The sequence below is a fragment of the Lampetra planeri genome, unplaced genomic scaffold (genome assembly GCF_965212315.1).
Source record: "Lampetra planeri unplaced genomic scaffold, kcLamPlan1.2.h2 scaffold_715, whole genome shotgun sequence".
NCBI classification, from domain to species: domain Eukaryota; kingdom Metazoa; phylum Chordata; class Hyperoartia; order Petromyzontiformes; family Petromyzontidae; genus Lampetra; species Lampetra planeri.
The window spans coordinates 7,441-32,500 of NW_027615537.1; the positions used below are offsets into that span (position 1 = coordinate 7,441).

General features: G+C 57.9%; 2 protein-coding genes and 1 long non-coding RNA gene across 3 annotated transcripts in view; all 3 read right to left on the reverse strand.

Moving 5' to 3' along the window:
* Positions 1-547: 547 nt before the first annotated feature.
* LOC144741788 (intermembrane lipid transfer protein VPS13D-like) lies at positions 548-5,611 on the reverse strand. Its single transcript, XM_078624292.1, has 4 exons — positions 5,524-5,611; positions 2,271-2,360; positions 1,168-1,308; positions 548-624 (listed from the first exon to the last, which is right to left on the reverse strand). Exons 2-4 carry the CDS (start codon positions 2,299-2,301, stop codon positions 548-550), a joined length of 249 nt encoding a protein of 82 aa, XP_078480418.1. The 5' UTR covers positions 2,302-2,360; positions 5,524-5,611.
* Positions 5,612-6,310: 699 nt separating this feature from the next.
* On the reverse strand, positions 6,311-9,937 carry LOC144741787 (uncharacterized). Its single transcript, XR_013590042.1, has 4 exons — positions 9,600-9,937; positions 9,047-9,180; positions 8,160-8,366; positions 6,311-6,591 (listed from the first exon to the last, which is right to left on the reverse strand). It is a non-coding gene; the product is annotated as an uncharacterized LOC144741787 (long non-coding RNA).
* A 765-nt stretch (positions 9,938-10,702) lies between these two features.
* The window catches only part of LOC144741786 (intermembrane lipid transfer protein VPS13D-like), a gene marked incomplete at its 5' end in the record, with an annotated part of 21,808 nt that continues 7,450 nt past the window's right edge, over positions 10,703-25,060 (reverse strand). The window contains 8 exons of the mRNA XM_078624291.1: positions 10,703-10,712; positions 11,773-11,976; positions 12,660-12,769; positions 14,822-14,996; positions 16,582-16,921; positions 18,689-18,755; positions 20,623-20,874; positions 23,899-24,070. Of these exons, the coding sequence (XP_078480417.1) occupies positions 10,703-10,712; positions 11,773-11,976; positions 12,660-12,769; positions 14,822-14,996; positions 16,582-16,921; positions 18,689-18,755; positions 20,623-20,874; positions 23,899-24,070 (1,330 nt within the window). The remainder of the gene's footprint in view (positions 10,713-11,772; positions 11,977-12,659; positions 12,770-14,821; positions 14,997-16,581; positions 16,922-18,688; positions 18,756-20,622; positions 20,875-23,898; positions 24,071-25,060) is intronic.

Sequence of the window (25,060 nt, forward strand, 5' to 3'; positions counted from 1 at the left end):
CCCACCCACCCACTCACCCACCCACTCACCCACCCACCCACCCACTCACCCACCCACTCACCCACCCACCCACCCACCCACCCACCCCACTCACCCACCCACCCACCCACTCACCCACCCACTCACCCACCCACCCACCCACCCACCCACTCACCCACCCACCCACTCACCCACCCACTCACCCACCCACCCACTCACCCACCCACCCAACCACCCACCCACCCACTCACCACCCACCCACCCACCCACTCACCCACCCACCCACCCACCCACTCACCCACCCACCCACTCACCCACCCACCCACCCACCCACCCACCCCACTCACCCACCCACCCACCCACCCACCCACTCACCCACCCACTCACCCACCCACCCACCCACCCCACCCACTCACCCACCCACCCACCCACTCACCCACCCACTCACCCACCCACCCACCCACTCACCCACCCACTCACCCACCCACCCACTCACCCACCCACTCACCCACCCACCCACTCACCCACCCACTCACCCACCCACCCACTCACCCACCCACCCACCCACTCACCCTGGTTGGGGCGAGCGGCCATCTTGGTCTTCAGGACCCGGAAACCAGGCTCGCTTCGTTGTCTGGAACACAGCTGTAGAACCCAGTACCCACGGTGAACCCCAATACTACGCCATGGTGAACCCCAATACCACCGCCATGGTGAACCCCAATACCACGCCATGGTGAACCCCAATACCACGTCATGGTGAACCCCAATACCACGTCATGGTGAACCCCAATACCACGTCATGGTGAACCCCAATACCACGTCATGGTGAACCCCAATACCACGTCATGGTGAACCCCAATACCACGTCATGGTGAACCCCAATACCACGTCATGGTGAACCCCAATACCACGTCATGGTGAACCCCAATACCACGCCATGGTGAACCCCAATACCACGTCATGGTGAACCCCAATACCACGTCATGGTGAACCCCAATACCACGTCATGGTGAACCCCAATACCACGCCATGGTGAACCCCAATACCACGTCATGGTGAACCCCACCACCCATGGTGAACGTGGCGGTGGTGAACGTGGCGGTGGTGAGCGTGGCGGTGGTGGTGGTGGTGAACGTGGCGGTGGTGAGCGTGGGTGGTGAGCGTGGTGGGTGGTGAGCGTCTCACCGATGAGGCTGGCGGTGATGTTGACGTAGAGCCGCTCCTTGGCCGTCACCTTGACGATCTGCCGGGACGGGTGCATCTGATTGGCCGGCTCCGTGAACCAATGAACTCGCGCCGGCCAGCGCTCCACAAAGGGCTCCCAGCCTGGTAAGGGGCAAAGGTCACCCCAGTGTCGCCCACTCGCCCCGCTCGCCCACTCGCCCGCCCGCTCGCCCGCCCCGCTCGCCCGCCCGCTCGCCCGCCCCGCCTCGCCGCCCGCCCGCTCGCCCGCCCGCTCGCTCACTCGCCCCCTCGCCCATTCGCCCCACTCACCCACTCGCTCGCTCACTCACTCACTCGCGCCGCTCACCCACTCACTCACTCGCCCGCTCATCCACTCACTCGCTCACTCACCCCACCCACTCACCCACCCACTCGCTCACCCACCCACCCACCCATTCACTTACTCACCCACTCACTCACTCGCTCACCCACTCGCTCACTCACCCGCTCACACCGCTCACTCGCTCACTCACCCACTCGCTAGCCCACCCGCTCACCCACTCGCCCACCTCGCTCACTCGCTCGCTCACTCACTCACTCACCCACTCACTCACTCGCTCACTCACCCGCTCACTCACCCACCCGCTCACTCACCCCGCTCGCTCGCTCACTCTCCCACTCACCCACTCACTCGCACTCACTCTCCCACTCACTCACTCACTCTCCCACTCACTCACCCACTCACTCACTAACCCACTCACTCACTCACCCACTCACCCACTCACTCACTCACCCACTCACCCCACTCACTCACCCACTCACCCACTCTCCCACTCCCTCACCCACTCACCCACTCACTCACTCTCCCACTCACTCACTCACTCACTCACTCCCACTCACCCACCCACTCACCCACTCACTCACTCACTCTCCCACTCACTCACTCACCCGCTCACCCCTCCCACTCACTCACCCACTCACCCACTCACTCACCCACTCACTCACTCACTCACCCTCTCACTCTCCCCACTCTCCCACTCACCCACCCACCCACTCACCCACTCACTCACCCCACCCCACTCACCCACTCACTCACCCACTCACCCACCCACTCACCCACTCACCAGACAGCTGTCTGTTGTAGTAGTCGGCCATCAGAGTGAACTGGGCACTGCCCTCCAGCTGGGCAGAGAAGCTCTGCTCAAAGTGGAACCCTGCGAGGCAAAGGCGCAAGTTACCCAGGTAGCCTGCACCGCGCTGTGGGGCAAGTGCCGCTGAGGATGAACGGCGCTCACAGTCGGGCCCCAGCCAGCGTATGTCGTGGGGGGTGGTGATGGTGGTGGTGGTGGGTGGTGGTAGTAGTGGTGGGTGGGTGGTGGTGGTGGTAGTGGTGGTGGGTGGTGGGTGGTGGGTGGGTGGTAGTGGGGTGGGTGGTGGTAGTGGGTGGTGGTGGTGGTGGTAGTGGTGGTGGGTGGTGATGGTAGTAGATGGGTGGGTGGTGGTGGATGGTAGTGGGTGGATGGGTGGTGATGGTAGTAGATGGGTGGGTGGTGGTGATGGTAGTGGGAGGATGGGTGGAGATGGTAGTAGATGGGTGGGTGGTGGTGATGGTAGTGGGAGGATGGGTGGAGATGGTAGTAGATGGGGTGGGTGGTGGTGATGGTAGTGGGAGGATGGGTGGTGATGGTAGTAGATGGGTGGGCGGTGGTGATGGGTAGTGGGTGGATGGGTGGAGATGGTAGTAGATGGGTGGGTGGTGGTGATGGTAGTGGGAGGATGGGTGGTGATGGTAGTAGATGGTGTGGGGCGGTGGTGATGGGTAGTGGGTGGATGGGTGGGTGATGGTAGTAGATGGGTGGGTGGTGGTGATGGTAGTGGGAGGATGGGTGGTGATGGTAGTAGATGGGTGGGCGGGTGGTGATGGTAGTGGGTGGATGGGTGGTGATGGTAGTAGATGGGTGGGTGGTGGTGATGGTAGTAGATGTGTGGGTGGTGATGGTAGTAGATGGGTGGGTGGTGATGGTAGTAGATGGGTGGGTGGTGGTGATGGTAGTGGGTGGATGGGTGGTGATTGTAGTAGATGGGTGGGTGGTGGTGATGGTAGTAGATGTGTGGGTGGTGATGGTAGTAGATGGGTGGGTGGTGGTGATGGTAGTGGGTGGATGGGTGGTGATTGTAGTAGATGGGTGGGGTGGTGGTGATGGTAGTAGATGTGTGGGTGGTGATGGTAGTAGATGGGTGGCTGTAGTGGGTGGTGATGGTAGTAGATGGGTGGGGTGGTGGTAGTAGTAGTGGGTGGGTGGTGGTGATGGGTAGTAGATGGGTGGGTGGTGATGGTAGTAGATGGGTGGCTGTAGTGGGTGGTGATGGTAGTAGATGGGTGGGGTGGTGGTAGTAGTAGTGGGTGGGTGGTGGTGATGGTAGTAGATGGGTGGGTGGTGGTGATGGTAGTAGATGTGGTGGGTGGTGATGGTAGTAGATGGGTGGGTGGTGATGGTAGTAGATGGGTGGGTGGTGGTGATGGTAGTAGATGTGTGGGTGGTGATGGGTAGTAGATGGGTGGCTGTAGTGGGTGGTGATGGTAGTAGATGGGTGGGTGGTGGTGATGGTAGTGGGTGGATGGGTGGTGATGGTATTAGATGGGTGGGTGGTGGTGAGGGTAGTGGGTGGATGGGTGGTGATGGTATTAGATGGGTGGGTGGTGGTGATGGTAGTAGATGGGTGGGTGGTGGTGATGGTAGTAGATGGGTGGGTGGGTGGTGAGGGTAGTGGGTGGATGGGTGGTGATGGTAGTAGATGGGTGGGTGGTGGTGATGGTAGTAGATGTGTGGGTGGTGATGGTAGTAGATGGGTGGGTGGGTGATGGTAGTAGATGGGTGGGTGGTGGGTGATGGTAGTAGATGGGTGGGTGGGTGATGGTAGTAGATGGGTGGGTGGTGGGTAGTAGTAGTGGGTGGGTGGTGGTGATGGTAGTAGATGGGTGGGTGGTGGTGATGGTAGTAGATGTGTGGGTGGTGATGGTAGTAGATGGGTGGGTGGTGATGGTAGTAGATGGGTGGGTGGTGGTGATGGTAGTAGATGTGTGGGTGGTGATGGTAGTAGATGGGTGGCTGTAGTGGGTGGTGATGGTAGTAGATGGGGTGGGTGGTGGTAGTAGTAGATGGGTGGGTGGTGGTGATGGTAGTAGATGTGTGGGTGGTGGTGATGGTAGTGGGTGGGTGGTGGTGATGGTAGTAGATGGGTGGGTGGTGGTGATGGTAGTGGGTGGATGGGTGGTGATGGTATTAGATGGGTGGGTGGTGGTGAGGGTAGTGGGTGGATGGGTGGTGATGTATTAGATGGGTGGGTGGTGGGTGATGGTAGTAGATGGGTGGGTGGTGGTGATGGTAGTAGATGGGTGGGTGGTGGTGAGGGTAGTGGGTGGATGGGTGGTGATGGTAGTAGATGGGTGGGTGGTGGTGATGGTAGTAGATGGTGTGGGGTGGTGATGGTAGTAGATGGGTGGGTGGTGATGGTAGTAGATGGGTGGGTGGGTGGTGATGGTAGTAGATGGGTGGGTGGTGATGGTAGTAGATGGGTGGGTGGGTGGTTGGTAGTAGTGGGTGGGGGTGGTGGTGATGGTAGTAGATGGGTGGGTGGTGGTGATGGTAGTAGATGTGTGGGTGGTGATGGTAGTAGATGGGGTGGGTGGTGATGGTAGTAGATGGGTGGGGTGGTGGTGATGGTAGTAGATGTGTGGGTGGTGATGGTAGTAGATGGGTGGCTGTAGTGGGTGGTGATGGTAGTAGATGGGTGGGTGGTGGTAGTAGTAGATGGGTGGGTGGTGGTGATGGTAGTAGATGGGTGGGTGGTGGTAGTAGTAGATGGGGTGGGTGGTGGTGATGGTAGTAGATGGGTGGGTGGTGGTGATGGTAGTAGATGGGTGGGTGGTGGTGATGGTAGTAGGATGGGTGGGTGGGTGGTGATGGTAGTAGATGGGTGGATGGGTGGTGATGGTAGTGGGTGGATGGGTGGTGGGTGATGGTAGTAGATGGGTGGGGTGGTGGTGATGGTAGTAGATGGGTGGGTGGTGGTGATGGTAGTAGATGGGTGGGTGGTGGTGATGGTAGTAGATGGGTGGGGTGTAGTGGGTGGTGATGGTAGTAGATGGGTGGGTGGTGATGGAGTAGTAGATGGGTGGGTGGGTGGTGATTGTAGTAGATGGGTGGGTGGTGGTGATGGTAGTGGGTGGATGGGTGGTGATGGTAGTAGATGGGTGGGTGGTGGTGATGGTAGTGGGTGGATGGGTGGTGGTGATGGTAGTGGGTGGATGGGTGGTGGTGATGGTAGTGGGTGGATGGGTGATGTCAATCACCCCGCCCCCCCCCCCCCCCCCACCAGTGAGGGTGAGTTCGAGCAGCGGGACGTCGCAGTCGAGGTCGTCGATGATGCAGACGCAGACGCTGCCGGAGCGAACGTGCGCCACCCACCCCTGCCGCCACCCCCCCACCCTGACCCTGACCCTGACCCCCCCCAGCCTGACCCAACGCACAGCACGCGGCGGGCACAGCTACAGGCAAAGCTCCCTCGGGTAGCCTCTAGCAGGGCTGTCGGGGCAAGTGTTGTGTTAGCGAGCAGCGATGAAGGGCAAAATGGCACACGAGGGGGTGGGTGGTCAACACACAAACACTGACACACAGTCACACACAGACACACACACACAGTCACACACAGACACACACACACACAGTCACACACACACACACACACAGTCACACACAGACACACACACACACAGTCACACACAGACACACACACACACAGTCACACACACACACACACAGTCACACACAGACACACACACACAGACACACACACACAGTCACACACAGACACACAGACACACACACAGACACACACACAGACACACACACAGACACACACACAGACACACTGATACACACTGACACACACTGACACACACAGACACACACACAGACACACACACAGACACACACACAGACACACACACACACAGACACATACAGACACACACACAGACACATACAGACACACACACAGACACACACAGAGACACACAGACACACACACACACAGACACACACAGAAACACACAGACACACAGACACACACGCAGACACACAGACACACACGCAGACACACAGACACACACGCAGACACACACACACACAGACACACACAGAGACACACAGACACACACACACAGACACACACAGAGACACACAGACACACACGCAGACACACAGACACACACACAGACACACAGACACAGATGTGGGTGTGTGACGCTGCGTGAGCGTCGCTACCTCCTGCACCTGCTCCACTGCTGGCTGAGTCGGCCTGGGCTCGGAGCGAGGCGACGATGCCGGCAAAGAGCCTCAGGTCGTTGTAGGAGAGACGCACGCTGAGACTGGACAGCACCACCTGTAGACAGACACACAGACACACACACACACAGACACAGACATACACAGACACACACACAGTCACACACACAGACACACAGACACACACACACACAGACACACACACACACACAGACACACACACACACAGACACACACACACACAGACACAGACATACACAGACACACACACAGTCACACACACAGACACACAGACACACACACAGAGACACACACAGACACACACACAGACACACACACACACACAGACACAGTCACACACACAGACACACACACACACACACACACACACAGACACACACACACACACACACACACACAGACACACACACACACAGACACACACACACACAGACACACACACACACAGACACACACACACACAGACACACACACACATACACACACAGACACACAGACACACACACACACAGACACACACACACACAGACACACACACACACACAGACACACACACACACAGACACACACACAGACACACACACACAGACACACACACACACAGACACACACACACATACAAAGACAAATATCCCCCGTATAGCCTTAACAGACTGTAGGGGCAAGTGCTGTTAGCGAGCACCTATGAAGGCCAGAACGGTACACGAGGGGGTGGGTGGCCAGAACCACGCCCGACCGCCTTTGTCTCCCCAGTGGCGATGTTTACACACCGCACCGGGTACTCATTTCAGGCTGAGTCGACCTAGGGGAGGCCCAGGACCGGTTCAGATAATCGTCACTGGTGTTGGCCGTGAGCGGGAATCGAACCCGGGTCGCCAGGTTCATAGCGCAGCGCGCTAACCGCTACACCACCGCTCCCCACCTCACACACACATACACACACAGACACACACACACACAGACACACACACACAGACACACACACACACAGACACACACACACACACACAGACACACACAGTCACACACACCGCTCCCCACCTCACACACACATACACACACAGACACACACACACACAGACACACACACACACAGACACACACACACACAGACACACACACACAGTCACACACAGACACACACACAGTCACACACACACACAGTCACACACAGACACACACACAGACAGAGACACAGACACACACACAGACACACACACAGACACACACAGACACACACACACACAGACACAGACACACACACAGACACACAGTCACACACACACAGTCACACACACAGTCACACACACAGTCACACACACACAGTCACACACACACAGTCACACACACAGACACACAGACACACACACACATACACACACACAGACACACACCACCATCACCACCACCATCACCACCACCATCATCACCACCATCACGACCACCACCACCCATCACCACCATCACCACCATCACCACCATCAACACCACCACCACTACTATACTACCACTCCCCACCACCACCATCACCACCACCACCAACATCACCAACATTACCACCACCGTCACCACCACCGTCACCTCCATCACCATCACCAACATCAACACCATCACCACCACCATCACCACCGTCACCACCGTCACCTCCAGCACGGGTTGCGAGTAGTCGTCCGAGTGTGGGCATGCGTCGGCAAGACCCCCACTGCCACCACCACCACCACCGCCACCACCACCACCGCCACCACCACCACCACCACCCCGACAGCGGCTGACGTCCACCTGCAGCTCCACGGGGTCCACGATGGAGAGGGGAGATCCCTCCTGGGGGGAGTCCAACTCACACGAGAACACCTGGGGGGTGGGTGAGTGGGGGAGTGAGTGAGTGGGTGGGTGGGTGAGTGGGTGGGTAGGTGGGTGAGTGGGTGAGTGGGGGGGTGAGTGGGTGAGTGAATGGGTGAGTGGGTAGGTGGGTGAGTGGGTGGGTGAGTGGGGGGGTGAGTGGGTGAGTGAGTGGGTGAGTGGGTAGGTGGGTGAGTGGGTGAGTGGGTGGGTAGGTGGATGGGTGAGTGGGTGGGTGAGTGGGGGGGTGAGTGGGGGGGTGGGTGAGTGGGTGGGTGGGTGAGTGGGTGGGTGGGTAGGTGGATGGGTGAGTGGGTGGGTGAGTGGGGGGGTGAGTGGGTGGGTGGGTGGTTAGGTGAGTGGGTGGGTGGGTGAGTGGGTGGGTGAGTTAGTGGGTGAGTGGGTGAGTGAGTGGGTGAGTGGGTGGGTGAGTGGGTGGGTTGGTGAGTGGGTGGGTGAGTGGGTGGGTGAGTGGGGGGGTGAGTGGGGGGGTGAGTGAGTGAGTGGGGGGGTGAGTGAGTGGGTGAGTGAGTGGGTGGGTGAGTGAGTGGGTGAGTGAGTGGGTGAGTGGGTGAGTGGGTGGGTGGGTAGGTGGGTGAATGAGTGGGTGAGTGATTGACTGAGTGGGTGACTGAGTGACTGAGTGGGTGACTGAGTGACTGAGCGACTGAGTGACTGAGTGAGTGAGTCACCTCCAGCCCACTGAGGATGGCTGAGAAGGGCCGCTCCAGCAGGTGAGGTTTGTACGCGATCACCGCCGTGCCTCTCACCACCACTGCGGCAGACTTGTCGCACTGCGGGTTCTCCAGGAACACGAACTCTGTGCCTGGGTCACGCACACAGCTGCAGGTCAAGCCATAGCGAGATGTTGACTACCTTGCCTGGTACGCAGGAGGCCGTGGGTCCCATCCTGACCATGACACCACAGTGGCTAGGAGCTGTTGACTACCTCGCCTGGTACGCAGGAGGCCGTGGGTTCCATCCTGACCCTCCCTCCCACCCCACCCCCCCTCTCCCCTCCCTCCCATAAATCCCTCCCTCCCCTCCCTCCCTCTCTCTCCTCCCTCCCTCCCTCCCTCCCTCCCCCCTCAACCCCCTCTCTCCTCCCTCCCCACCCCCTCACTCCCTCACCTCACTCCCTCACCTCCCTCCCTCCCACAAATCCCTCTCCTCACCTCCCTCCCACCCTCCCCCCCCACCCCTCCCACCCCTCCCTTCCTCCTCCCCCTCCCCCCCTCCCCCCACCTGTGACGTTGATGGTGAGCTGCATGGCCGTGGGGTCGCCCCCGGGGTCACGGTCCGCCCGGCGCGTCATCACGCCGGCCTTCACCGGCCTGACCTCCGACCCCGGACGCTCGCCCACCCGCCACGACCTCTGACCCCCAGCGGCCGCCCCCCGTGGCGACGACGCGGCCGTAGAGGTCGCCGCCGAGGTCGTCGTCGTCGCCGCGGTTACGGTCGACCCCTGACCCGGAAGTGGATCGGCCGACAGGAAGTGGTGTACGGCTCTCAGCCAGCACAGTGAGGGGACGATCCGCAGTGAGTTGAGGACCACGGTGAGGGAGGGGGAGGGGGAGGGGGGGGAGGAGGGGGAGGGGGGGGAGGGGGAGGAGGGGGAGGACCTGCGGAGTCACCATCGTCATCATCATCATCATCGTCACCACCACCATCATCATCATCGTCATCATCATCATCATCGTCGCCACCACCATCATCATCGTCACCACCACCATCATCATCATCGTCATCATCATCATCATCATCGTCGCCACCACCATCATCATCGTCACCACCACCATCATCATCATCGTCATCATCATCATCGTCGCCACCACCATCATCATCGCCACCATCGTCACCACCACCATCATCATCATCGTCATCATCATCATCATCGTCGTCACCACCATCATCATCGTCACCATCGTCACCACCACCATCATCATCATCGTCATCATCATCATCATCGTCACCATCATCATCAACACCATCGCCATCATCGTCACCATCATCATCAACACCATCGCCATCATCGTCACCATCATCATCAACACCATCGCTGCCATCATTATCACCATCATCATCAACACCATCGCCATCATCATCATCACCATCATCATCAACACCATCGCCATCATCATCATCATCACCATCATCATCAACACCATCGCCGCCATCATCATCACCATCATCATCAACACCATCGCCATCATCATCATCATCACCATCATCATCAACACCATCATCATCAACACCATCGCCATCATCATCATCACCATCATCATCAACACCATCGCCGCCATCATCATCATCACCATCATCACCACGATTCTCACACAGGGAGTTAGTCAGCTTCCACTGGGGGTGCCCCTAGGCAAGCACCACCCACTGATGGGTGAGTGAGTGGCTGACTGAGTGAGTGAGTGAGTGTATGAGTGAGTGAGTGAGTGTGAGTGAGTGTGTGAGTGTGAGTGAGTGTATGAGTGAGTGAGTGTATGAGTGAGTGAGTGAGTGAGTGTGTGAATGAGTGTGTGAGTGAGTGAGTGTATGAGTGAGTGAGTGTATGAGTGAGTGAGTGTGTGAGTGAGTGTGTGAGTGAGTGAGTGTATGAGTGAGTGAGTGTGTGAGTGAGTGTGTGAGTGAGTGAGTGTATGAGTGAGTGAGTGAGTGTGTGAGTGAGTGTGTGAGTGAGTGAGTGTATGAGTGAGTGAGTGAGTGTGTGAGTGAGTGTGTGAGTGAGTGAGTGTGTGAGTGAGTGTGTAAGTGAGTGAGTGAGTGTGTGAGTGAGTGTGTGAGTGAGTGAGTGTATGAGTGAGTGAGTGAGTGTGTGAGTGAGTGTGTGAGTGAGTGAGTGTATGAGTGAGTGAGTGTGTGAGTGAGTGAGTGTGTGAGTGAGTGAGTGTATGAGTGAGTGAGTGAGTGTGTGAGTGAGTGTGTGAGTGAGTGTGTGAGTGAGTGTATGAGTGAGTGAGTGAGTGTGTGAGTGAGTGTGTGAGTGAGTGAGTGTGTGAGTGAGTGTGTAAGTGAGTGAGTGAGTGTGTAAGTGAGTGTATGAGTGAGTGAGTGAGTGACTGAGTGAGTGGCTGACTGAGTGAGTGACTGAACGAGCGACTGAGTGAGTGAGTGACTGACTGAGTGACTTAGCGATCGACTTACTGAGTGACTGACTGAGTGAGTGACTGACTGAGTGACTTACTGAGTGAGTGACTGACTGAGCGAGCGAGTGACTGAGCGAGCGAGTGACCTAGTGAGTGGGCGAGCGACTGACTGAGTGACTGACTGAGTGATTGAGCGACTGACTGAGTGACTGACTGAGTGACTGACTGACTGACTGAGCGAATGACTGAGCGAGTGACCCACCTGTAGTGAATTTCCATCTGTAACTCTGTGCCACCACCGCCACCGCCACCACCGCCACCCGCCACCACCGCCACCACCACCACCACCACCGGCCTGCAGCACCGTGCTGAAGGCGGGGCGAGGGTGCCCGGCGCTGGAGGCGTCGTCTGACGAAGGGGCTGGCCGCGTGTCGTGAGCGGAGACGGAGCGGGACACCAGGTGGAGGGTTCGCGATCCGTCAGACAAACTCTCAAACTCCAGCCGGGAGCGAGTCAGCTCCACGCTGCTGAGGGGGAGGGGAGAGGGTGGGGTGGGTGAGTGGGTGGGTGAGTGGGTGGGTGAGTGAGTGGGTGAGTGGGTGGGTGAGTGGGTGGGTGAGTGGGTGGGTGAGTGGGTGGGTGGGTGGGTGGGTGAGTGGGTGGGTGAGTGGGTGGGTGGGTGAGTGAGTGAGCGGGTGAGTGGGTGGGTGAGTGAGTGAGTGGGTGAGTGGGTGGGTGAGTGGGTGGGTGGGTGAGTGAGTGAGTGGGTGAGTGAGTGGGTAGGTGAGTGAGTGAGTGGGTGAGTGAGTGGGTGGGTGAGTGGGGTGGGTGAGTGGGTGGGTGAGTGAGTGGGTGAGTGAGTGAGTGGGTGGGTCGGTGGGTGAGTGGGTGGGTGAGTGGGTGGGTGAGTGAGTGGGTGGGTGGGTGGGTGGGTGAGTGAGTGGGTGGGGTGAGTGAGTGAGTGGGGTGAGTGAGTGGGTGGGTGAGTGAGTGGGTGAGTGAGTGGGTGAGTGAGTGGGTGAGTGAGTGGGTGAGTGGGTGGGTGAGTGGGTGGGTGAATGAGTGGGTAAGTAAGTGAGTGAGTGGGTGAGTGGGTGAGTGAGTGGGTGAGTGAGTGGGTGGGTGAGTGAGTGGGTGAGTGAGTGGGTGAGTGGGTGAGTGGGTGAGTGGGTGGGTTAGTGGGTGGGTGAGTGAGTGGGTGACTCACCGTGCTAAGGACTGGAGCTTCTCCCCGCTAGCGTCCACCAGCTCCAGAGTGACGTCCACCATGTGGAGGGAGAACGCCAGGCAGCTGAACACCTCCCCACTCAGCACCGTCTACGCGGGAGCAGCAACATCGTCAACATCGTCATCAACGTCAACATCGTCATCATCATTAACATCAACATCAACATCATCAACGTCATCAACATCGTCATCAACATCGTCATCAACATCATCATCATCGTCATCATCGTCATCAACATCGTCAACATCGTCATCATCGTCTTCATCATCAACATCGTCATCAACATCATCATCAACATCAACATCATTATCAACATCATCATCGTCATCAACATCGTCATCAACATCAACATCATTATCAACAGGGTCTGTCCCGTGACCTCCTCCTCATGCACCTAGCCTGGCACAACAGCACAACCCATGGCACCTGCAGGGTCTGTCACGTGACCTCCTCCTCATGCACCTAGCCTGGCACAGCAGCACAACCCATGGCACCTGCAGGGTCTGTCACGTGACCTCCTCCTCATGCACCTAGCCTGGCACAGCAGTCAACCCATGGCACCTGCAGGGTCTGTCCCGTGACCTCCTCCTCATGCACCTAGCCTGGCACAGCAGCACAACCCGTGGCACCTGCAGGGTCTGCCCCGTGACCTCCTCCTGCTGCACCTAGCCTGGCACAGCAGTCAACCCATGGCACCTGCAGGGTCTGTCCCGTGACCTCCTCCTCATGCACCTAGCCTGGCACAGCAGCACAACCCGTGGCACCTGCAGGGTCTGTCACGTGACCTCCTCCTCATGCACCTAGCCTGGCACAGCAGCACAACCCATGGCACCTGCTGGGTCTGTCACGTGACCTCCTCCTCATGCACCTAGCCTGGCACAGCAGCACAACCCGTGGCACCTGCAGGGTCTGTCACGTGACCTCCTCCTCCTGCACCTAGCCTGGCACAGCAGCACAACCCATGGCACCTGCTGGGTCTGTCCTGTGACCTCCTCGTCATGCACCTAGCCTGGCACAGAAGTCAACCCATGGCACCTGGGTCTGCCCCGTGACCTCCTGCCAGCGGGCGTTCGACACTTCACGTGGCCTCAAGGTGCACATGGCCTGGCACAAGCGTCGTGGTGATGTCACCGCCACTTAGTGTCGAATGGCGGTTGTTGTTGTTGTTGTTGTCTGTGTCTGTGTGTGTGTCTGTGTCTGTGTGTGTGTCTGTGTGTGTCTGTGTGTGTGTCTGTGTGTGTGTGTGTCTGTGTGTGTGTGTGTCTGTGTGTGTGTGACTGTGTGTGTGACACTGTGTGTGTGACTGTGTGTGTGTGTAACTGTGTGTGTGTGACTGTGTCTGTGTGTCTGTGTCTATGTGTGTGTCTGTGACTGTGTGTGTGTGACTGTGTGTGTGTGTGACTGTGTGTGTGTGTAACTGTGTGTGTGACTGTGTGTGTGACTGTGTGCGTGACTGTGTGTGTGTGACACTGTGTGACTGTGTGTGTGTGTAACTGTGTGTGTGTGACTGTGTGTGTGTGTGTGACTGTGTGTGTGTGTGTGACTGTGTGTGTGTGTGTGACTGTGTGTAGTGTGTGTAACTGTGTGTGTGTGACTGTGTCTGTGTGTCTGTGTCTATGTGTGTGTCTGTGACTGTGTGTGTGTGTGACTGTGTGTGTGTGTAACTGTGTGTGTGACTGTGTGTGTGACTGTGTGTGTGACTGTGTGTGTCTGTGTGTGTGTGACACTGTGTGACTGTGTGTGTGTAACTGTGTGTGTGTGACTGTGTGTGTGTGTGACTGTGTGTGTGTGTGACTGTGTGTGTGTGTGTGACTGTGTGTGTGTGACTGTGTGTGTGTGTGTCTGTGTGTGTGTGTGACTGTGTGTGTGTCTGTGTGTGTGTGTGTCTGTGTGTGTGTCTGTGTGTGTGTGTGTCTGTGTGTGTGACTGTGTGTGTGTGTGACTGTGTGTGTGTGTGACTGTGTGTGTGTGTGTCTGTGTGTGTGTGTGACTGTGTGTGTGACTGTGTGTGTGTGTGACTGTGTGTGTGTGTGTCTGTGTGTGTGTGTGTCTGTGTGTGTGTGTGTCTGTGTGTGTGACTGTGTGTGTGTGTGACTGTGTGTGTGTGTGACTGTGTATGTGTGTAGTGTGAGTGTGCGTACGTGTGTGGAGGGCTCCTGCAGTGTGTAGGGTCTGGGTGGTTCCTCCAGCACCTCCCCCAGGTTGCCCTGCAGCAGCCCGCTGAGGGTGGCCCACTGGCGACGAGTGGCCACCGCTTGCCCACGCGCCACCAGCAGGCACACACGCACGTCCGGCACCCCCACACGGCACGACTCCCTGTCACAGGCACACACACAGTGACACACACACACAGTCACACACAGTCACACACACACAGACACACACAGTCACACACACACAGTGACACACACACAGTCACACACAGTCACACACACAGTCACACACACAGTCACACACACACACAGTCACACACACAGTCACACACACACAGTGACACACACACAGTCACACACAGTCACACACAGTCACACACACAGTCACACACACAGTCACACACACACACAGTCACACACACAGTCACACACACACAGTCACACACACACACACACAGCCACACACACACAGTCACACACACAGTGACACACACACACAGTCACACACAGTCACACACACACACAGTTATACAGTCACACACACACACAGGCACACACACACAGTCCCTCACACACACACAGTCACACACACACAATCACACGCACAGGGGAGGAGGGGAGGAAGGGAGGAGGAGAGGGGAGGGAGGGGTGGAGGGGGTAGGGAGGGGGGTGAGTGAATGAGTGACTGAGTGGCTGAGTGAGTGAGTGGCTGAGTGAGTGAGTGGCTGAGTGAGTGAGTGGCTGAGTGAGTGAGTGGCTGAGTGAGTGAGTGGCTGAGTGAGTGAGTGGCTGAGTGAGTGAGTGGCTGAGTGAGTGAGTGGCTGAGTGAGTGAGTGGCTGAGTGAGTGAGTGGCTGAGTGAGTGGCTGAGTGAGTGAGTGGCTGAGTGAGTGGCTGAGTGAGTGAGTGGCTGAGTGAGTGAGTGGCTGAGTGAGTGAGTGGCTGAGTGAGTAAGTGTGTATGTGTGTGTATGTGTCTGTGTGTGTGTATGAGTGTGTATGTGTGTGTGTATGTGTCTGTGTGTGTGTGTATGTGTGTGAGTGAGTGTATGAGTGAGTGTGTGTGTGTCACTGTGTGTGACTGTGTGTGTGACTGTGTGTGTGTGTGTGTATAAGTGTGTGTATGACTGTGTGTGTCTGTGTGTATGTCTGTGTGGGGAGCGATAGTGTAGCGGTTAGCGCGCTGCGCTATGAACCTAGCGACCCGGGTTCGATTCCCGCTCACGGCCAACACCAGTGACGATTATCTGAACCGGTCCTGGGCCTCCCCTAGGTCGACTCAGCCTGAAATGAGTACCTGGTGTGGTGTGTAAACATCGCCACTGGGGAGACAAAGGCGGTCGGGCGTGGTGCTGGCCACCCACCCCCTCGTGTACCGTTCCGGCCTTCATAGGTGCTCGCTAACAGCACTTGCCCCTACAGTCTGTAAAGGCTATACGGGTGATCTTTGTATGTCTGTGTGTATGTGTATGTCTGTGTGTATGTCTGTGTGTATGTGTATGTCTGTGTGTGTGTGACTATGTGTCTGTGTGTGTATGTGTGTGGCTGTGTGTGTGTGTATGATTGAGTGAGTGTATGTGTCTGTGTGTGTGTATGAGTGAGTGTGTGTATGTGTCTGTGTGTGTGTGACTATGTGTATGTGTGTGTATGTGTATGTCTGTGTGTGTGTGACTATGTGTCTGTGTGTGTATGTGTATGTCTGTGTGTGTGTGACTATGTGTCTGTGTGTGTATGTGTAGGCTCTGCGCACCGGTGCAAGTTGCGCTCCACACGAATCCGCAAGCTGCCGGGGAGGCTCAGCAGGCGTGGTCCCACACGGCGCACCGAGTAGGAGCCCATGCTGAGCAGCGCCTCGTCACTGCTGCTACTGCTGCTGCTACTGCCGCTGCTGCTACTGCTGCTGGTGCTGCCCGTGGCGGTGGTGGTGGTGGAGGTGGTGGAGGTGGTGGTGGAGGTGGTGGAGGTGGTGGAGGTGGTGGTGGAGGTGGTGGAGGTGGTGGAGGTGAGGGGGACTCGTTCTGCTGTGTAGAAGTCGACGTCCCGTAGGTGGAGCGTGGTGATGTCCAGCAGGCAACGCACCTTGGGGGAATCTGGTGGTGGTGGTGGAGGTGATGGTGGTGGTGACGGTGGTGATGGTGGTGATGGAGGTGATGGTGATGATGGTGGTAGAGGGTGGTGGTGGAGTAGGTGGTGATGGTGGAGATGGTGGTGGTGGTGGTGATGGTGGTGATGGTGGTGATGGTGGTGGAGGTGGTGGTGGTGATGGTGGTGATGGTGGTGGTGGTGATGGTAGTGGAGGTGGTGGAGGTGATGGTGGTGGTGGTGATGGTGGAGGTGATGGTGGTGGTGATGGTGGAGGTGATGGTGGTGATGGTGGAGGTGATGGTGGTGGTATGAGAGGTGTTTGGGATATTGGCATTATCATCAGAAGCGTCTTGTTTGTGACATCACAATCACACACAACCATCACCACCACCACCATCACCACCATCACCATCACCACCATCACCACCACCACCACCACCACCATCACCACCAACACCACCACCACCATCACCACCACCACCATCACCACCATCACCATCACCACCATCACCACCACCACCATCACCACCACCACCATCACCACCATCACCACCATCACTACCATCACTACCATCACCACCATCACCATCACCACCATCACCACCACCACCATCACCACCATCACCACCATCACCACCACCACCACCATCACCACCACCACCACCATCATCACCACCATCACCACCACCATCACCACCATCACCACCACCATCACCACCACCACCATCATCACCACCATCACCACCACCACCATCACCACCACCACCACCACCATCACCACCACCACCATCATCACCATCACCACCACCACCACCATCATCACCATCACCACCACCATCACCACCACCACCACCACCACCATCACCATCACCACCATCACCATCACCACCACCACCATCACCACCACCACCACCATCACCACCATCACCACCACCATCATCACCATCACCACCACCACCATCACCACCACCACCATCATCACCACCACCACCACCATCACCATCACCACCACCACCATCACCATCACCACCACCACCATCACCACCACCACCATCACCACCACCACCACCACCATCACCACCACCACCACCACCACCTCCACCACCACCACCATCACCACCACCACCACCATCACCACCACCACCATCACCACCATCACCATCACCACCACCACCACCACCACCATCACCACCATCACCATCACCACCACCACCATCACCACCATCACCATCACCACCACCACCATCACCACCATCACCACCACCACCATCACCATCACCACCACCACCACCATCATCACCATCACCACCACCATCACCATCACCACCACCACCACCACCATCACCATCACCACCATCACCATCACCACCACCACCATCACCACCACCACCACCATCACCACCATCACCACCACCATCATCACCATCACCACCACCACCATCACCACCACCACCATCATCACCACCACCACCACCATCACCATCACCACCACCACCATCACCATCACCACCACCACCATCACCACCACCACCATCACCACCACCACCACCACCACCATCACCACCACCACCACCACCACCTCCACCACCACCACCATCACCACCACCACCACCATCACCACCACCACCATCACCACCATCACCATCACCACCACCACCACCACCATCACCACCATCACCATCACCACCACCACCATCACCACCATCACCATCACCACCACCACCATCACCACCATCACCACCATCACCATCACCACCACCATCACCACGTACCGGCTGCTTGCTCCGTGTCTCTCGGCTCACCGTTCTCCGTGTCTCGCGTCCTACTGGGCGTGTCCGGCTGTAGAGAGACACAGAGAGAGACACGGAGAGAGACACGGAGAGAGACACGGGGAGAGACACGGGGAGAGACACAGAGAGAGACACGGAGAGAGACACGGGGAGAGACACGGGGAGAGACACGGAGAGAGACACGGGGAGAGACACAGAGAGAGACACGGAGAGAGACACGGGGAGAGACACGGGGAGAGACACGGGGAGAGACACAGAGAGAGACACGGAGAGAGACACGGGGAGAGACACGGGGAGAGACACGGGGAGAGACACAGAGAGAGACACAGAGAGAGACACGGGGAGAGACACGGGGAGAGACACGGGGAGAGACACGGAGAGAGACACGGGGAGAGACACGGAGAGAGACACGGGGAGAGACACGGGGAGAGACACGGAGAGAGACACGGAGAGAGACACGGAGAGAGACACGGAGAGAGACACGGGGAGAGACACGGAGAGAGACACGGGGAGAGACACAGAGAGAGACACGGGGAGAGACACGGGGAGAGACACGGGGAGAGACACGGGGAGAGACACGGGGAGAGACACGGAGAGAGACACGGGGAGAGACACGGAGAGAGACACGGGGAGAGATACGGGGAGAGACACGGGGAGAGACACGGAGAGAGACACGGGGAGAGACACAGAGAGAGACACGGGGAGAGACACAGAGAGACACGGGGAGAGACACGGGGAGAGACACGGAGAGAGACACGGGGAGAGACACAGAGAGAGACACGGGGAGAGACACGGGGAGAGACACGGAGAGAGACACGGGGAGAGACACGGGGAGAGACACGGAGAGAGACACGGAGAGAGACACGGGGAGAGACACGGGGAGAGACACGGAGAGAGACACGGAGAGAGACACGGAGAGAGACACGGAGAGAGACACGGGGAGAGACACGGAGAGAGACACGGAGAGAGACACGGGGAGAGACACAGAGAGAGACACGGGGAGAGACACGGGGAGAGACACGGGGAGAGACACGGGGAGAGACACGGGGAGAGACACGGGGAGAGACACGGAGAGAGACACGGAGAGAGACACGGAGAGAGACACGGAGAGAGACACGGGGAGAGACACGGAGAGAGACACGGAGAGAGACACGGGGAGAGACACGGAGAGAGACACGGAGAGAGACACGGGGAGAGACACGGGGAGAGACACGGGGAGAGACACGGGGAGAGACACGGTGAGAGACACGGGGAGAGACACGGGGAGAGACACAGAGAGAGACACGGGGAGAGACACGGGGAGAGACACGGGGAGAGACACAGAGAGAGACACGGGGAGAGACACGGGGAGAGACACGGGGAGAGACACGGGGAGAGACACGGGGAGAGACACGGGGAGAGACACGGAGAGAGACACGGAGAGAGACACGGAGAGAGACACGGAGAGAGACACGGAGAGAGACACGGGGAGAGACACGGAGAGAGACACGGAGAGAGACACGGGGAGAGACACGGAGAGAGACACGGAGAGAGACACGGGGAGAGACACGGGGAGAGACACGGGGAGAGACACGGGGAGAGACACGGGGAGAGACACGGGGAGAGACACGGGGAGAGACACGGAGAGAGACACGGAGAGAGACACGGGGAGAGACACGGGGAGAGACATCACACCAGATACTCATTTGAGATGACCGCCACCACCACCAGCATCACCACCACCAGCATCACCACCACCATTACCACCACCAGCATCACCACAACCACCACCACCATCACCACCACCAACATCACCACCATCACCATCATCACCACCATCATCACCACCACCATCACCACCATCACCACCATCACCACCACCAACATCACTTCCACAATCATAATCGCAGAAGCAGTTTGTGGATTCAAACTCTCACCTCACTATCTCCACCACCACCTTCTCCTGCATCACCACCATCACCACCATCATCATCATCAGCAGGCTGCTGCTGCTTGTGGCTGCTGCTGCTGCTGCTGCTGCTGCGTGCGAAGCGGTTGGTGGCGTGCAGGCTGCCGAGCGAGACGTGCAGCAGGTGCGGCGAGGCGTGGCCCTCGGGCAGCAGCAGCTGGGCTGGGCCCGCCTGCACGTCCAGCTGCAGGCGGGAGGCTCGCGACGCCTCGCAGCGCACCTGCTCCACCACCGCCGTGACGGGGGTCGGGAGGTGGCGGGCGAGGGGGAGGGGGGGTGCGGGAGGGGAGGAGTGAGTGAGCGAGCGAGCGAGTGAGTGCGTGAGTGAGTGAGTAAGCGAGGTGAGCGAGTGAGTGAGCGAGTGAGTGAGTGAGCGAGTGAGTGAGTCAGCGAGTGAGTGAGTGAGTGAGTAAGCGAGTGAGCGAGTGAGTGAGCGAGTGAGTGAGTGAGCGAGTAAGTGAGTCAGCGAGTGAGTGAGTCAGTGAGCGAGTGAGTGAGTGAGTGAGTAAGCGAGGTGAGCGAGTGAGTGAGCGAGTGAGTGAGTGAGCGAGTGAGTGAGTGAGTGAGTGAGTGAGCGAGTGAGCGAGTGAGTGAGTGAGCGAGTGAGTGAGTCAGCGAGTGAGCGAGTGAGTGAGTGAGTGAGTGAGCGAGTGAGTGAGTGAGTGAGTGAGCGAGTGAGTGAGTGAGTGAGTGAGTGAGCGAGTGAGTGAGTCAGCGAGTGAGCGAGTGAGTGAGCGAGTGAGTGAGTGAGCGAGTGAGTGAGTGAGTGAGTGAGTGAGCGAGTGAGCCAGCGAGTGAGTGAGTCAGCGAGTGAGCGAGTGAGTGAGTCAGCGAGTGAGTGAGTGAGCGAGTAAGTGAGTGAGTGAGTGAGTCAGTGAGTGAGTGAGTGAGCGAGCGAGTGAGTGAGTGAGTGAGCGAGTGAGTGAGTGAGTGAGCGAGTCAGCGAGTGAGTGAGCGAGTGAGTGAGTCAGCGAGTGAGCGAGTGAGTGAGTCAGCGAGTGAGTGAGTGAGTCAGTGAGTGAGTGAGTGAGCGAGCGAGTGAGCGAGTCAGCGAGTGAGTGAGCGAGCGAGCGAGTGAGTGAGTGAGCGAGTGAGCGAGTCAGCGAGTGAGTGAGCGAGCGAGTGAGTGAGTGAACGAGTGAGCGAGTCAGCGAGTGAGTGAGCGAGTGAGTGAGTCAGCGAGTGAGTGAGTGAGTCAGTGAGTGAGTGAGTGAGCGAGCGAGCGAGTGAGTGAGTGAGTGAGTGAGTCAGCGAGTGAGTGAGTCAGTGAGCGAGTGAGTGAGTGAGTGAGTGAGCGAGTGAGCGAGTGAGTGAGCGAGCGAGCGAGTGAGTGAGTGAGTGAGCGAGTGAGCGAGTCAGCGAGTGAGCGAGTGAGTGAGTCAGCGAGTGAGCGAGTGAGTGAGTCAGCGAGTGAGTGAGTGAGTCAGTGAGTGAGTGAGTGAGTGAGCGAGCGAGCGAGTGAGTGAGTCAGTGAGTGAGTGAGTGAGTGAGCGAGCGAGCGAGCGAGTGAGTGAGCGAGTGAGTGAGCGAGTGAGCGAGTGAGCGAGTCAGCGAGTGAGTGAGTGAGTCAGCGAGTGAGCGAGTGAGTGAGTCAGCGAGTGAGTGAGTGAGTCAGTGAGTGAGTGAGTGAGTGAGCGAGCGAGCGAGTGAGTGAGCGAGTGAGTGAGCGAGTGAGCGAGTCAGCGAGTGAGTGAGCGAGCGAGTGAGTGAGTGAGTGAGCGAGTGAGCGAGTCAGCGAGTGAGTGAGCGAGTGAGTGAGTCAGCGAGTGAGTGAGTGAGTGAGCGAGTGAGTCAGCGAGTGAGTGAGTGAGCGAGCGAGTGAGTGAGCGAGTGAGTGAGTCAGCGAGTGAGTGAGTCAGTGAGCGAGTGAGTGAGTGAGTGAGTGAGTGAGCGAGTGAGTCAGTCAGCGAGTGAGTGAGCGAGTGAGTGAGCGAGTGAGTGAGTGAGCGAGCGAGCGAGTGAGTGAGTGAGCGGGTGAGTGAGTGAGTGAGTTAGTGAATCAGTGAGCGAGCGAGTGAGTGAGCGAGTGAGTCAGTGAGTGAGTGAGTGAGTCAGTGAGTGAGTGAGTGAGTCAGCGAGCGAGTGAGTGAGTGAGCGAGCGAGTGAGTCAGCAAGTCAGTGAGTGAGCGAGTGAGTCAGCGAGTGAGTGAGCGAGTGAGCGAGTGAGTGAGTGAGTGAGCGAGCGATTGAGTGAGTGAGCGAGTGAGTCAGTGAGTGAGTGAGTGAGTCAGTGAGTGAGTGAGTGAGTCAGCGAGCGAGTGAGTGAGTGAGCGAGCGAGTGAGTCAGCAAGTCAGTGAGTGAGCGAGTGAGTCAGCGAGTGAGTGAGCGAGTGAGCGAGTGAGTGAGTGAGTGAGCGAGCGATTGAGTGAGTGAGCGAGTGAGTCAGTGAGTGAGTGAGTGAGTCAGTGAGTGAGTGAGTGAGTCAGCGAGCGAGTGAGTGAGTGAGCGAGCGAGTGAGTCAGCAAGTCAGTGAGTGAGCGAGTGAGTCAGCGAGTGAGTGAGCGAGCGAGTGAGTGAGTGAGTGAGTGAGCGAGTGAGTGAGTGAGCGAGCGAGTGAGTGAGTGAGCGAGCGAGTGAGTCAGCAAGTCAGTGAGTGAGCGAGTGAGCAAGTGAGCGAGTGAGTCAGCGAGTGAGTGAGCGAGTGAGCGAGTGAGTGAGTGAGCGAGTGAGCGAGCGAGTGAGTGAGTGAGCGAGTGAGCGAGTGAGTGAGCGAGTGAGTGAGTGAGTGAGTGAGTGAGCGAGCGAGTGAGTGAGTGAGCGAGCGAGTGAGTCAGCAAGTCAGCGAGTGAGCGAGTGAGCGAGTGAGCGAGTGAGTCAGCGAGCGAGTGAGTGAGCGAGCGAGTGAGTCAGCAAGTCAGTGAGTGAGCGAGTGAGCGAGTGAGCGAGTGAGTCAGTGAGCGAGTGAGTGAGCGAGCGAGTGAGTGAGCGAGTGAGTGAGTGAGTGAGTCAGCAAGTCAGTGAGTGAGCGAGTGAGCGAGTGAGCGAGCGAGTGAGTGAGTGAGCGAGCGAGCGAGTCAGCAAGTCAGTGAGTGAGCGAGTGAGCGAGTGAGCGAGTGAGTCAGCGAGCGAGTGAGTGAGTGAGTGAGCGAGCGAGCGAGTGAGTCAGCAAGTCAGTGAGTGAGCGAGTGAGCGAGTGAGCGAGCGAGTGAGTGAGTGAGCGAGCGAGTGAGTCAGCAAGTCAGTGAGTGAGCGAGGTGAGCGATTGAGTGAGCGAGCGAGTGAGTGAGCGAGCGAGTGAGTCACCGCGTGCCCTGCTAGTGCAGCGCGCTGGCGCCCCAGTGCGTCCTGCAGCTGTGTGAAGTAGTGGAGGAAGGCGAGTGCCTGCACCACGTAGCGCTGCGTGTGGACGAAGCGGAGGGGGCCCACGCGCACCATCAGCTGCGCGTCGCACGCTCGGTCAGCAACGCCGCCAAACCTGGGGGGGGGCAGCCACATCGTCGTCATCATCGTCATCGTCGTCATCGTCATGATCGTGGTCATCGTCATGATCGTCACCATCGTCATGATCGTCACCATCGTCATGATCGTCATCATCGTCATCATTGTTGTCATCATCATCGTCATGATCGTGGTCATCGTCATGATCGTCACCATCGTCATGATCGTCATCATTGTTGTCATCATCGTCATGATCGTCACCATCGTCATGATCGTCATCGTTGTCATCTACATCGTCATCATCATTGTCATCATCACCATCGTCATGATCGTCATCATCATCATCGTCATCGTCATCATCATCATCATCGTCGTCATCGTCATCATCGTCGTCATCATCATCACCATCACCATCGTCGTCATCATCACCATCACCATCGTCATCTTCGTCGTCATCATCACCATCATCATCGTCATCGTCATCATCATCATCACCATCGTCATCATCATCATCACCATCGTCGTCATCATCACCATCACCATCGTCATCGTCATCTTCGTCGTCATCATCACCATCGCTATCATCATCATCATCATCGTCGTCATCATCGTCGTCATCTTTGTCGTTGTCATAATTGGCTAGGCTGGGCTAGGCTAGGGGCTGGCTGGGCTAGGCTGGGCTGGGCTGGGCTAGGCTAGGCTAGGGGCTGGCTGGGCTAGGCTAGGCTAGGCTAGGGGCTGGCTGGGCTAGGCTAGGGGCTGGCTGGGCTAGGCTAGGGGCTGGCTGGGCTAGGCTAGGGGCTGGCTGGGCTAGGCTAGGGGCTGGCTGGGCTAGGCTAGGGGCTGGCTGGGCTAGGCTGGGCTGGGCTGGGCTGGGCTGGGCTAGGCTAGGGGCTGGCTGGGCTAGGCTAGGGGCTGGCTGGGCTGGGCTAGGCTAGGGGCTGGCTGGGCTAGTCTAGGGGCTGGCTGGGCTGGGCTGGGCTGGGCTAGGGGCTGGCTGGGCTAGGCTAGGGGCTGGCTGGGCTAG